At 37.5% G+C, this 15,023-nt stretch overlaps 1 protein-coding gene across 3 annotated transcripts in view; it reads left to right on the top strand.

Annotated features, from left to right (window-relative positions):
- The window catches only part of LOC107591862 (protein tweety homolog 3-like), a 68,778-nt gene that overhangs the window by 26,217 nt on the left and 27,538 nt on the right, over positions 1–15,023 (top strand). For all 3 annotated transcript variants that reach the window (XM_016281150.1, XM_016281145.1, XM_016281139.1), the window contains exons 3-5: positions 10,020–10,131; positions 10,288–10,508; positions 11,906–12,001. In XM_016281150.1, the coding sequence (XP_016136636.1) occupies positions 10,020–10,131; positions 10,288–10,508; positions 11,906–12,001 (429 nt within the window). The remainder of the gene's footprint in view (positions 1–10,019; positions 10,132–10,287; positions 10,509–11,905; positions 12,002–15,023) is intronic.

The following is a 15,023-nucleotide window of genomic DNA, read 5'->3' as shown; positions in this document are numbered from 1 at the left end:
ATTTCACAATATTACAGTGTTTACTGTATTTTTAATAAATAAATGCAGCCTTGGTGAGCATAAGAGACTTTCTTTAAAAAATAAAAAAGGGGGGGGGAGGAGGAGGGGGGCCTTGAAAATATTTTTATCTACAAAAGGGGGGGCCTGGCAGAAAAAGTTTGGGAACCACTGGCCAACTCAAACACAATATTTAATTTTAATTGTATTTAATTCAAACAGGCCTACCTCATGTTGCACATTTGCACTTTTTGAGAAAAACAACAGCGCAATAAAAATATACTTTTCAGGTCTATGTCCAATCCCTCAATTTTTCTAGTTATATAAGGTTAAAATATTTTGCCTGTAATTTTTTTTCTCATATTGCAATATAATATTGATATCGCCTGGACAGTGTAAAATATCATATGAATTTTAGCTCATATCGCCCACCCCTACTCTGTAGTTCATTTGGAGCTCTCTCTGGGATTCGGTGTGGCTGTATTAACACCTCTGACACCTCTAGCTGTAGGTCCACGTGGGTTCTACCCAGGGCTCCAGACTCATTCTTCCCACTGGTCGCTTTTTTGCAAATAACTTTCTCAGCTGGTTGCACGAGCACAGGATTTGGTCGCAATATTTTTTATTTTATAAATAAAAGAAATTTACAACATGGGATTATTCAATGCATGCTGATGAACTTTTATTATAGTTTATAGTTATATGGAAACGAAAGTGGTTAACATTCAACCCGTCCTTTATCATCAGTAGTATTATTTGTGATTTGAATTTTGTGAACGGGAGTTTCTCTTTTGCGGTGTTCTAAGCCGCGGTCTTCGGATGCTTGTTGTCACACCTTTCATTTTTTTAAGACTAAAACAAAAGATGGATTCATTGTTATTCTTAATTAAACAGCACAACAACAATAAATCGGTACGATACAATGACAAACTAGCTTACAAAAAGTTAATTAACAAAAACGAATTAAATGAGGCATGGCACACATCACATGCTGTATTATATACCGAATAATAAATTACAGAACGTTTAGCAAACACTGAGTAATCAAATAAATAAAAGAGAGCCATAGCATAATGTGAGGTAAACAGCAAAGATAACATGTTTTTCCCCCACAAGAATACCAGCATGTTCACCTTCTCTGGTTTAAGAAGAGCTCTTTTACTTGACTTTCGCTTGAAAACCATCCATCGTTTCCTCGATATGCGCGTCATTTTTGCTGCGCGCACCTTCGCGCTCGTGCTGACGTGGCGAGTATACTCTCTAAGCGTTGGTGTGTTATGCTTTCAGTTTCATTTGCCGTTTGATGTTTCTCATATGCAACAGAAATTGCAGCGCTTTTGAGTTTACCAACGCGGTGGTCGCGCCAAATAAAAGAGAGCCATAGCATAATGTGAGGTAAACAGCAAAGATAACAAATTTTTCAAAAATGAAAACACAGAAAAGTAAAACGGTGACAGTGCTTTCATGTTTTTCCCCCACAAGAATACCAGCATGTTCACCTTCTCTGGTTTAAGAAGAGCTCTTTTACTTGACTTTCGCTTGAAAACCATCCATCGTTTCCTCGATATGCGTGTCATTTTTGCTGCGCGCACCTTCGCGCTCGTGCTGACGTGGCGAGTATACTCTCTAAGCGTTGGTGTGTTATGCTTTCAGTTTCATTTGCCGTTTGATGTTTCTCATATGCAACAGAAATTGCAGCGCTTTTGAGTTTACCAACGCGGTGGTCGCGCCAGTGCGACCGCACACAAAATTTGGTGACACAGGCAGAAAAAATGGTCGCAGTCTGGAGCCCTGGTTCTACCTGTAGCCCCAGAACTCCTCAGTGGCAAGGGCTAATGTAAGATTTATCCAAAAGAAAATGTCCACTGTATCAATATGAAAGTTCATCAGGCCAGAAACATGTTTTATGGCAGTACTGAAATGCTTAGCCAATACTGTTCTGTTTTAGTGTGTTACTTTGGCAATAGTTTCAACCTTTTGCACTCATTGGCTGGCTTTATGCAGGAGAAGATATTTCGAGAAATGTTGGTAACCAAACAGTTTTGGTTACAATACAAGAAAGGAAGTTATACAGGTTTTGAATGACATGATTATGAATAATTGATTACCAAATTTTCATTTTTGCATGAACTAACCTTTTAAGCTAGTGTCAGCGCCCAGATTTAGTTAAAGGGGTTATATGATGCGATTTCAAGTCTCAAAACCAAAGAGATATTCTTAGAACGGCTCGTTCTAACACGCCCCCACATATCTACCTCACTATGTGGAAATATTTGCATAATGCCGCCCAAATGTTCACGCAAAGAAAGAAGGCGTGGTTTCAGTAACCGCAGTTAGTGTTGAAGCAGCCATGTTAGGGAGACGCTGTGTGTTTCTAGACGAAAGCAAAAGCACTTTATTTGGCCTTCCGAAACTAGATGCATTTAGGAATCTTTAAGATGACTTACAACTGAACAGCAATGCTGTTCTTTATGGACGACCATTCCGTGAACCTAGGAGAGGAGGTCATTCTGACTTTGCTATGACAATCTGGCGCTTCTGAATCAGCTACTGTTTTGTTATTAGTTTAAGTATTTGCTATTGACTGTTCAAATGCTTGTAGCATTTAAAATAGTTTTAAGTGCTTTGTTTTTCATTTATTCAGGCAAAATAGTATAGAATTTTAATATTAGCTATCTGTCATTTTATTGGTATCGGACATATTTTAATATCAGTGCATTCCTATGAATTCTAGTTGTTCAAATTTAATGTTACTTTCAAATTCAAATGTCCTTTTTTTCATAGTTTTTGGCATCGTGGTATCTTGATTTTGATGATCTGTAGGTGACTTTTCATGATCATGTCTAGGTCATTTGGATCTCATAGTGAAATGGTGTGTAGCAAATGGTTAAAACATTTTTTAATTTGTAATGCAAATTGAGAAAAATGCACATTTGTGTGATTTAACTCCTTGAGAATCCCCTCTAGGTCCCTCCATACACACGTTTTAGATGGCTTGGATTAATCACAGGGTGTCTATTGATTGGTTTGTGAAATTTGCTGAGTTGAAACATTGACTGTTTCATTGGCTATTCCTGGTGTGTTATAATGTCGATGATGACAAGTGCTGAGCTGCAGAATAAAGTGGGCTTGTGCATGAGAAAGTCATTACTTCAGACTACAACCTTCTGTCTGGTGCTGCTGCTGTAATGCATGAAACCACAAAGAATGTTTCTGCTGTCCTTCACTCTAGTTTTCCTTTTATTGTCTTCAGAATCGACCGTAGTGCTGTTTTATATCAAGTGCATTATAATCCATTAAAATTCAAGAGGTCAAGATGTTTCTCTGAGTGAATACAAACCAATGGCAGGATTCATGAACAAACAGATTGAATAAGTAATGCTGACTTTTGTTATGATGATGTTCGAAAGCAAAATAGATGCACAATGTGAATGAAAAGAATTTGGTGGGAAAGTTGAGGCTCGGCTATTGTCCTGTTTCAAATAAACCCTGTTGCTATGGCAGCGTCTTTCCCAGCAATTCCTAACTTGTGGCTTCTGGCATTACAGCCATCATCAAGGACTCACATAAAAGACCACCACCTTTTTCCACCACCACCCCCCGCGTCTCATGACCGCTCCTCATGTTTTGTCCATGTTAACGTGTGTTCACTCTTCAGGGAGTCCGCCTGTAATGGTGTCCGCATGAGAGAGGGCCTGCTGTGTAGTTTTGTGAATCTTCTTCTGTGTGTTCTTAGCTGTCCTGTCAGGCAAGATGACAGGTGAGAACTTTATGGCCATGAGTTACATACCAAGCAGTAAATCCTGTCTTCAGTACATGTACCTTTTTTTTCTTTTTTTTCTTTTTCTTTTTCCAGCTCAGAAGTTGTAAAGAGCTCAAAGACAAGGCAAAATATTCTAAGGAGTGTTGATGTCTCTTCTTACCTTCTTTGAAGCCACCATGGAAGCAAAATGGACCCTAATAGTTAATATGCATCCTAATATTACTTAGATTATTTATCAGTGCACATTTTAAAAAATACATATAACATAATGCAAATCAATAAAAATAAGACCATAATGAGTTTTCAGAAATTTATCCAAAAGATAATATTTATATCTTTGTTTTGTTTTGTATTGTGGGGGGAAAAGTGTGTAGATTCATTCTGTGGGGACCTACTTAATTAATCCATGAAGAGTTAGTCTTGCACATCCCCTCTCTCTCACTCTCTGTCGTTCTCTGTCAGTCTCACACCCCGTTCACTCTTTTGCTATATCAGTCAGCTCAGAAGTTGTAAAGAGCTCAAAGACAAGGCAACATATTCTAAGGAGTGTTGATGTCTCTTCTTACCTTCTTTGAAGCCACCATGGAAGCAAAATGGACCCTAATAGTTAATATGCATCCTAATATTACTTAGATTATTTATCAGTGCACATTTTAAAAAATACATATAACATAATGCAAATCAATAAAAATAAGACCATAATGAGTTTTCAGAAATTTATCCAAAAGATAATATTTATATCTTTGTTTTGTTTTGTATTGTGGGGGGAAAAGTGTGTAGATTCATTCTGTGGGGACCTACTTAATTAATCCATGAAGAGTTAGTCTTGCACATCCCCTCTCTCTCTCTCTCTCTCTCTCTGTCGTTCTCTGTCAGTCTCACACCCCGTTCACTCTTTTGCTATATCAGTCACTAAAACTCTTATCTCTTTCTTTCTGCTGTGAGTTTGTATGTTGAGCAAGCATCTTCCCTTCTGTGAAAGTTTATCAATGCACATCTGGTCCTGTGTGGAAGTGGAAATATGGAGAACACTTTCTCCGTTTTGTTCACAGGCTGTGAAAAAAATGTGAAAAAGTGCTGATTCTGCATGGACTACTCCTCTTTTATGCATGAGGAGGAAAGGAGCTCATACGGTCCGTTCAGTGGACAGTCTTGCTGTAGAATCTGTGGATCTAGCCAGCCTATTGAAACTAACTGTTTAGTAAGAAGCCTTTGCAATATGTACCATCTGCAGTCTGGACCTAAAGTTTAACGTATGCTATTGGATTTAGTATTAGATATATCCACTAATTCTGCTTCTATTGAAATGGAAATCTAGAGTTTAAAATTTTTGTTCTTTCTTGGAAGCAAATTGTATGGCGAAACCTCTTGGGAATTGCTGATGAAGGCACTTATTTTGAGAGCTTTACAAGAAATCTCAGTGGACACATTTGAAGAAACACATGAGTGCTCAAATAGAAACCAGAAAGTACAAGAATGTTTTACAAAATGTGGTTGAGACATGCAATCCCCTGTCCTGAATCAATGATTCATGACGACGCAGAGGAGTGATCGTAAACCGCAGAATCTAAGTCATGTAACCGTAGATTCCTTCACTGTCCAATCAGTCGTGTAGGTTAGCACCTACTCTAAATGTTTCCTGTTTATTGTGAGTAACATTTAGGGTTTGTGTTATTTGCTCCTTCATATGTGTGTTTCTTTATTGTCTATTTTGTGTTCTGTTGCACCACGTGGATTATTTAGTACAGATGAAATCCATTCAAATGCACGCTGTTCAATCAGAATTGATATAGTTGGAAGCTTGCAAGTCAAGTCCACTACTTTGAATGTAGTTGGTGTGAAACAGCCTGGAGGACTCATTCCAGATGCACAAGCACCTAAGTTTCACGCTTGGACTTCCGATGTCTCCAGCTTCAGACATATTTTAGCTGTAGTGCTACATAACTAAAGATTATGGAAATCCAGTGCAAGACTTTGAAACCTTTACAGAATTTATGCTAATCAGCTCATGACTTGACATTGAAGCCACTTCAAAGGCTCTGATAGCATCACAGCAGCTAGTGTGCATTTGATTTGGGCTTTTGAATGGTTTGAGACAGGAGTATATAAGCTTGTTCATCCAACATTTTTATACCAGAAATATGATGGATCTGTCCAGTTGTACATCATTGTATAATATACAAATTATTTAATTATAGCAGATTCCCAGATTCGATTCTGATTCACACGCTCTTGATTCCAGTTTTGATTCAGTTCAGTTAGGTATGTTTCAGTTATAATGTCAATATTTCTTACATATGAAAGCTATTCTGTCTCTGCTAATGTTAATGGACAGTGTAGGCAGTACATGTAATATTATCGCAATATTTTTGCTGACAATATAACATTGGGGAATGTGAATATTGTGATAATATCAATAATCTGTAATAAACTATAAGAGAAAAAAATAAGAGTTTCATTACCCTTTTTTTGTCTCACTAGAATGATAGCTCAGAGGCGCTGTTTTTTTTAAACACTTCCGAAAGTGTCAGAAGGTTTCTATTTATGTTTTTTCAGTGCTAAAGTATTGTAACCATCACAGACATCCATTAAAGGATTCACTGGTAGCTTCAGACTTTAAAATCTTTAGATTGAGAACCATATTTAAATGTGGGATTGAATCCAAAAATGACAACTATAGCAATGGAGGGTCCAAAATTCGGTGCGTTAAGTCTTACAAACTGATAGACCTGCCGCTTGTTCTATGCAATGTGTAATATGTTTCTTTGTTTTTCAAAGAACTCATTTTGTTGTTGTAATAAATTATTATAAATATTGCATGAATTATGAATATTGCACTTTTTGTATCTCTCTCTCTCTCTCTCTCTCGCTCTCTCGCTCGCTCTCTCTCTATGTATGTATTGTATGTATTTATATGTATGTGTGTGTCATTTTTTTTTCAAAATTGGTAACTATAGCTGTTGTATACAGATCATGTATACAACACCAAAGGCTGCTCACTCTTTGGGCACAGTGACCGAACCAGTCTCGTCTTAACTGTGTGACACTCCACTTAACCAAATCCCCACTGATTCAGGACGCTGTGCTTTAGGGGGAAGGGTGCACCAGGACGAGCATGAGTAATGAGATAGCTCAGTGTGATCTGTCCAGTCAATGGAGTGTTATTCTCTAAGGAGCATTTAACCCCATTCACATTGATCAGCAATCACTGGTCATTACTTATTATATGTTATGCAACTAAAGCCTGCTTCTTAGCATTGGGGAGCCCTGGTATAGATTTCAATGAGTCATGTGGCTTATTTTTGTTATTTGTTTGTTTAAAGAATGTCTGTATAGACCCATGAGAGCTGTGACCCAGAAAAGACACTGTCAGACAGACTGAGCTTTCTTTAATACAGGACAGCAGTGATATCGGACCACCAAAGGCCGCAGCTGCGGGAACATTGATTGATATGTCCTCTGGTCATATTTTGCTTTAGAATCCACAATCACTTCCCTTCTCTCAGTATAACCATAATCTGAGATAAATCTTGTATGCTTTTATGTATCTGACCCTATGAACCTCACTGCTGCCTTTTTTTATTTAATAGCTGACAGGTTTGTTTGGCCTACCCATACCTTGTTTGATACTATTACAATTGGAATACCATAGTATTCTTAGAAGTAACGTACAGTACCATTTAAATACAATGGCGCTGTATATGATTATGGTAAGGAAACCGTAACATGCTATACAGTGGCCCTAAAAAGTATACTTAAACCATGTTTAAAAATATATTGCTTTGCAAGTTCAAAATATCAAACCATGTGGCATTTATTTTAAAGAAAAATGGCAAAGTTACACTTAAGTAAAAACATTTAACAAAAGTATCCATAATTACACATTCTGGTTGTCAAATATTACTGAAAATGCTCATACTTAATGTGATCAACTACATTTGTGGTTTCCCTGACAGGGTCTGTTCTTGATTTTATACATCCACTAAAATGACTTTACCCCAGTTTATTACATGTTGTTGCAAAAATGCCTCAGAAAAGTGAAGTTCTTGCTGAGGAAAGCTTAAGCAGGATTTGTTCACAGATGCCACTTGGTTTGATATCACATCTTATATTCAGTGATGAGATTCAGACAGAATCATGAGATTCAGGGCCACTGTTATACCAGTATTGTACCAGTACATTTTTTGAAGGTATTGTTTGCTATTCATCTCTGAGCAGCTATAACTAAGCATTTCTGTCCTTGAACATTGCTTTTTTTTTTTTTTTTTGGTCTGTCATGGAAATATTTTTGGAATTTATTTATTTTTATTCTATTTTTTTTTTTTTTAAAGAACTCGTTACAGAATGCCACCTTGAACATATAGACCTGAAATATGAATTTACTTCTACCTCCTTGGGGAATATGAACCTCTGCTTCTTACATACAAATAATTTCTTAGTGACACAATTGCATAGTTCTGTAATAGTGTAAACAGAAGTAGCATTATAATTTGTTTTAATGCAAACAATATGAGAAAAGAAATGGCCCTCATCACTCTCTAGCCATTCATGTCGTGCTGTGAGAGATTATAGTGCGTTTTTGTGTATTTAGTTAACTTTGCTTATGCAGATTATCCACCAGATTTACAGTGTAGCAGGAATGCTGGGAACTCCACTGAGACCTTTCTAATGGGTCACATGACCGTGGCCTCGGGGGGGACGGCGAGGTGACATCTGCTTCCTGATCTGCACGTTCGTGCTGCAACACGCCCCATCCGTACAGTACAGCACATGGAGAATAAAACCAACACACCTCGTCGGTTTAACACAACTGACTGCTTGTTTACAAAATAGAGTTTAGTTTGAGAGACTGTCACTCGCTTCAACTCAAGTGACTTCCTGTGAAGTGCTTCAGAGACAATGGGTCCTTCACAATACACGCATTATTGTGAAATCTTAATACTTAGACTTTGGCCTGTTCGCGATGCAAATTATAAAACTGGCAAGCACATGGAATGCGTCTTAAATGTACTCTGGCTGAGAGCTGCGGGGCCTGTCCTGCGGTGAATAGCTCTTTGTTTAGCTGCAGAACCCCCTTAAGCGGGGTGTCCTTTGATTGTAGCTGCCATTGAATGCTTTACAATGGAGTTGGGTGACATACTTGAGCGAGAGAGGGAGGGGAATGGGAATGAGTGGGATTGAAAGCCCCATTGGCGGGTTGTGCTGTTCTGCCACCTGGTGGTGAGGCAACAAGTTCAAGTCGGCTGTGTTGGTGGTCATCTACATCTCTGTTGCAGGTGGTCCGCTGCTGGGAGTACATTGCTGTGAACGGCATCAGTAGGTTTGTGGGGCAGCCGTGTGTTTGTGACCTGATTCTCTGGTTGGTCAAAGCTGTTAGAGCAATCGATTCGTTTTCATCGGTCTTCTCCCAGCGCTGTTGTAGTAGCCCAACAGTCTGAGTCAATGTTGTGTTGAGTTTCATAGAGTGCTATCGATCATTTGACCAATATGTTTCTCTTTGTGGTTCTCACACTTGCACAGACACTTTGACTAAATGGACTAAAGTCTCTTTGTGACCACAGAAGAGCATTTTGTTAGTTGCTAACTGTACAAAGACGTAAGTGAGGAGTCATTTAGATTGTTAACATTTAGGGCTCTTATTACATTGACAGTCCCCATGGAGCAAAGGGCTATTTGTCTTATTCACAGGTTGGCCTTTATTAGGCTTGAACCAGCAACCTTCTGGTTATGAGCTATATGTAATGCAGTAAGCTTAGGTCTGTCACGATTATGAAATTTGTCTGACGATTAATTGTCTAAGAAATAATTGTGATTATGACTATTAATCGTCTGTTTTAGGGCATTGTCATACATTTTGTGTGTGCTTTGTTTATTAAATAAATGCCAAAAAGGATTGTGTATATGCGGTTATTACAGAAAAAAATTCACAAGATGAATTGTTTATTTTTAATATTTAAATGTTTTTCAAATCTTTACATGTACCCCTGAAACATTCCTAAGTACCTCTGTTTTGGAATGACTGCTGTAAATCCGTGCCCTGAAGGATCTGTGAGCCTTCACTATTATTTAATAAGTCGTTTATGTGTGTTCAGTTGTGTTATCAGGAATCTGAATTAGCGGCATGTATGCGTTTTTCTTCCGGCTGTGTGCAGGGATTTTGGGACATTACTGACCTATTCCTCAGGGTTATCACAGCTCTGCTGAAGGCCTCCATTCCCTGTCCCCTCCTCCTCATGCCTCTCTCTGTGTCTCCTTACAGTGCCGGCATTGCTGTTGGTTTCTACGGCAATGGTGAGACCTGTGACGGTGTGAATCGGCTTACCTACTCCCTCCGCCATGCCAACCGTACCGTGTCAGGAGTGCACAGACTGGTGAGGCACTGATGCACACTGGGTTATGTTCACATGGTGCTCCATCTCTCCAAACACACCAGAGCTTGACAATCTCACTGACATACTTGGAGGTTTTACTGGGTGATCTGTAGCTCATGAGATAAGAGCTTACAAAGCAAATGTGTGTGTTTGTAGGTGACAGAAAGTACATCAGCTCAGAGCCAGACTGTGGACGAGAACCTTCGACTGCTAAAGGAACAGTATGCAAAGCACACAGACTACCTGTCCATCATACAGAAACTCCAGGATCAGCGGCGCGAGCTGGTTCGTCAGATGGCTGGCATTCCCTTTTGGAGGAATCTCAGCATCTCCCTGGAGGATCTGGCAACCCAGCTTGAACTGTATGACTGGTACAGGTACGTACTTTCTTTCGCAGGAATGGCAATATCACTAAAAGAAATATGTAAGAATGTCAAACATTCTACTTCAGTACAAAATCAATTCTAAAATTTTAAAGAAAATAAGATTTCAGCACCCAAATTTAAGTGTTTATATATTTTTTTTATTTTTAATAAAGGAAAATACATTTTTTTCTCTGGTTTTAATATTGGTTTCGAGAATCGTAAAACAGGCTCTTGTAGGTATTGGTCAGGGTTTCCCTAACTCAAGTTTATGAAAGTGTTGGGGGTTTGTATGTTGATGAAAAACGAATTAATGTATTTATTTAAAAAAATAGCGAACTGTGAACATGTAAATGTGTAAATATTAAATTAAAATCTAAGGGTTACTTCAAGTAAACATATCTAGTAATAGGGGTTTGGCTGACAGGAATGTATTAATTCCTTATACTGGTAAATTTTAGTGTTGCGACAACCTTAGAAATGTTTCTGACACACATTATGAAGTGTACTTCAGTTTGTTTGAAGGTGTGAAACCTTTCTAACATCCAAAAAGTGTCAGGAGAAAAAAATGCTCAAAGGATTTCTCTGTATCGCATAAGATGTGAACAGTGCACTCTTAGAGAGAATAGAAATTAGTATTCTGTTCACTCGCTGCCTCTTTCCACCTCTCGTCAGCCATTTACATTTCTGACTGAAAGAAATTGCTTTGGGGTCTGTTAAAAAGCCAAACAAGTTTAATTTCGGGCTTCCAAAACAAGATACACCCGTAAAACCAAATAATTTTGGCTTTGATTCTCTTTTTTTAATTACATTTTCTGAAAATGTAAATGGTGCTTGCCCATACAAAAGTTTCCATCTTTATGCTAACAACAACAACAACCCCTAAAATCGTGCTGGCAAGTTTTGAATGGATACGTTTCAGAAAAAAAGCTACTTCATCAAAGCATTTACATTTAAACAGATGTGTTATGAAACTTATATTTCAAACTTTACAAACATTACCGTCTATAACTTTTTTTTTTTTTTTTTTTCAAAGAAGTCTCTTATACTTACCAAGGCTGCACTTAAAACCGTCATATTGTGAAATACTATTACAATATTATTTTTATTTTTTATTTTTTTGGTAACATTATGAATTATCAATTTAATTCATCCTTGGTTACTGAAAATATCAATTTCTTAAAAGAAAAACAGCTAACTGTCCCCTTTTTCACATATATAGATTTCATTATTTAGATATACAACTGATCTGTTATATATACTTGTACTTATCTGTTAAGCATCTTATACTATTTGTTCATGTTTCTTAAAGTGTTACCATATTTGAGTTTGTGATACATTGTTATACAGTGTTTGTTACATTGACTGTGGATTTTGCTGTGTTTGTGATGTTAATGTGTTGATGTCTTTAGGTGGCTGGGCTACCTGGGTCTGCTGCTGTTTGATGTGCTCATTTGCCTGCTGGTGCTCTTCGGCCTCATCCGCAACTCTAAAGGAACTCTGATTGGGTAAGACTTGTCATATGGATGTGTCTATGGGTCATGTGTGGTACATCAGGGAAAACTTAGAGAAACTACCAAATGACCAGCGATATTTGATCTGCTCTTGTCAGTGACCCACAAAAGTCAGAGAGCCATGCACTCAATGCCACTCCGTGAGGCTGTGATGAATGATTTTTGACTCTCAGTCAAAGCAGTTACACCAGATTGATTTAAGAAGTGTTAGTTATGCTCTTCTGTTTTAGCTCCAACAGAGAAATTATAATGTCTCCTTCTCTCTGATTCACCCCCTCTGGGAAGTTTTATAAAGCTGAGATGGCACAGAAAAACAGAAGAACAACAGCGTGACAGGCTCTCCAGAGTGCCTGAACAACATGGCTCATAAAAACAGACACATTAGCACTCTTCCAAAACTGCTCTATCAACCTTATTTTTCCCATAAAGAGCGGGCGCTTTTTTGTAAATTTAATATGTCTGGCTTCCGGTCGTATCTGATTCCAGCTATTTTTAGCTGGACAAAACAGCTTGTTTTGCTGCTTGATATTGTAAACTGGTGTGTCTTACCATATTATTTTACTGTATTATCTTTATTGTGAACACACTGGTTTGTTGTGCAAACAGTTTTACCGTTTACTGCACTTTATTCTTCTTCTCGGTATTTCCCTACAGCGGCTAATGAACTGGAAGTCTCGCACATTCACCGAAAACAGCTTACTTCCTCATGCTGCCACTCAACCTGAAGTGCTACAAAAGAGCACAGAATAGTACATAAGTACACAGATTGGGATACACCTCCTATTGGTTAAGACACTCACCAGTGGAAGGTATATCCCAATCTGTGTACTTATGAACTATTCTGTGCTCTTCTGCAGTGTTGTTGTTCACTCTGAAAATTCATACGAATCACAACTAGAGTTTGATGTCGCAAAGATAATGCAACTCTGCCCACCCACTTTTTCAGCAGCCTTGGTTCCGGAAGTATTTTTCTTATTCATTTTTCCCATGAGGATTTTTAAAAAGTCTTTCTTAAAGCATTATAAGCCACGAACCAAACCAACTAGCTGCGAGGTCAATCACAACATTACAAATGTTGTCTTTTTGTCTGGAAGACCCCCCTTTCCATTAAATATATTTTATTAGACTGTCCTGCTTTTAATGCTAGACAACCTTAGTAAGATTTTACTAGAAACGCTTTAGAATTTTTATCACATGTAAATGTAAAACAACTTGCATAATCTTAACTGCTGTATTTTTCTTTTTGTTTGGTTTTTCTTTTTATTGTATTTATGCAAATCGTGTATTTTCTGTAACTTAGGTTTTGCAATGAAAAGAGCCTCAGATGCTGACATGGCATTCAAATCCAATACTCTGCCACTGTCGTTTTGTCTGATTTTCAAATACTTTTCTGCTTCAAATCAAAGTGACAAGACTGTGTACTTAACGTTAATGAGGGAAAGAACTACAATCCCAGAAAGCACTGCGAATGACATCATTCATTTTAAAAACAATGGAGGTTCAAATGCAGATGCACTACAGAGCTGTTTAGGTGTTTGCTTGTGACAGTTCTCTGATTGGCAGAGATTTAATTTTTCACCAGGAATTCCACTCTTGAACATAAAAAGATATTTTTAAAAACATGTCAAAATGATGCTGATGGCTTTAACTAAAGCATATACCATTGATTAACAATACCGTAGCTCTCATTAGGTCTGTCTTTAAAGGTCTAAAAGTTGTTTTTTAAAACCTATTCCCCTATGGGGAAAGTGAATGGATTTTTACTTCTGGAAACCCACTGTTTATAAAAGTAAAGCACACAAACATTGGGTAAAAAGGTTTTTTTTTTTTTTTTTGATGGGTTGTTTTTTTAATTTCTTGTAGTTATCTCTGCACAATAAACTGTTATTACTGAACAAATTACATGTCACATTTTAACTTTACTTGTGGATTCTTATTCACATTAAAATTGCACTGTCTATAGTTTGATGTGAGAGAAACCAAATACCGTTTGTTCTTACACATGATATTACATGACTTTCAAAAACTTGGAACAGAGCACAAATGGACTACTTATATATATATATATATATATATATATATATATAGAGTGAGATTTGAAAAAGCATAGGCTTATATTTGTATTGACTGATCCTTTCCTGTGTGTGCTTTAGTACCTCAGGTTCATGGTGTCGAGCCAGTCATGTTCAGTCATTTCGTCGATAGCGCCCAACTTTTCCACTAGTCCTGCCAAAAAATAGTGTTACAGATAGAGCCATTGTATCTCTAAGGCCGTCGTTAACCTGCTGTGTCTTATAGGAGGAAGCAGTGCATCGTTTCCCCCCGGGCTAGAGCTCACATTAAAGCCTGCCATCTGTATCCTGAAGCTGGCTTTCTGATTCCCTCTAGCTTGTCTTATTCACTATATGTTAAGTTATTTAGCATTTCACATTCACATTATATAGCGAAAAAGCCGGTTTGTCTTGAGGCCGTGTCAGGAGGTAAATGTCAGGATATTGATTTGCTCTGCAGTAAAAGTTGCTAATCGCTAAAAGCATGAAATCTTTAAGTTGCCATAGTTTAATCCCGACTCAAGGCATTTCATGATACTGTAATACCATCCTACTGCTTGATTTGTCTTTATTTAAAGGTACAGATGGAACTATACTTTTCATTAATGTACACATCACCAAAAAAATCCCTTTAATTTCTACCCATTTTACCTGGAAGATTTTGATTTTGGAGTTGTTATACTGCAAACAGTAATTTTAGTTCAGAATGTAGTTTTTTTTCTCTCTTGTTTTCCAATAAAATACAATATATAAGCATCTTTGAATACATACACTTGAATACATATATATATATAAAATATATGAGGCTCAAAATATAACAACATGCTATATGGATGATAGCAATACGTGTGCTTATTACTTAATGGTTTTGAATCCTACTGTTGCCTCTGTAATTTTACCACCATTAAATTCATATTATAGATGAAAGTTATGAAAATTGTAGTGGGGTGAAGGGTTTTTCTAAA

This window comes from Sinocyclocheilus grahami, unplaced genomic scaffold, assembly GCF_001515645.1.
Source record: "Sinocyclocheilus grahami isolate Dianchi unplaced genomic scaffold, SAMN03320097.WGS_v1.1 scaffold9.1, whole genome shotgun sequence".
NCBI lineage: Eukaryota > Metazoa > Chordata > Actinopteri > Cypriniformes > Cyprinidae > Sinocyclocheilus > Sinocyclocheilus grahami.
This window is presented reverse-complemented; position numbering and strand designations above follow the sequence as displayed.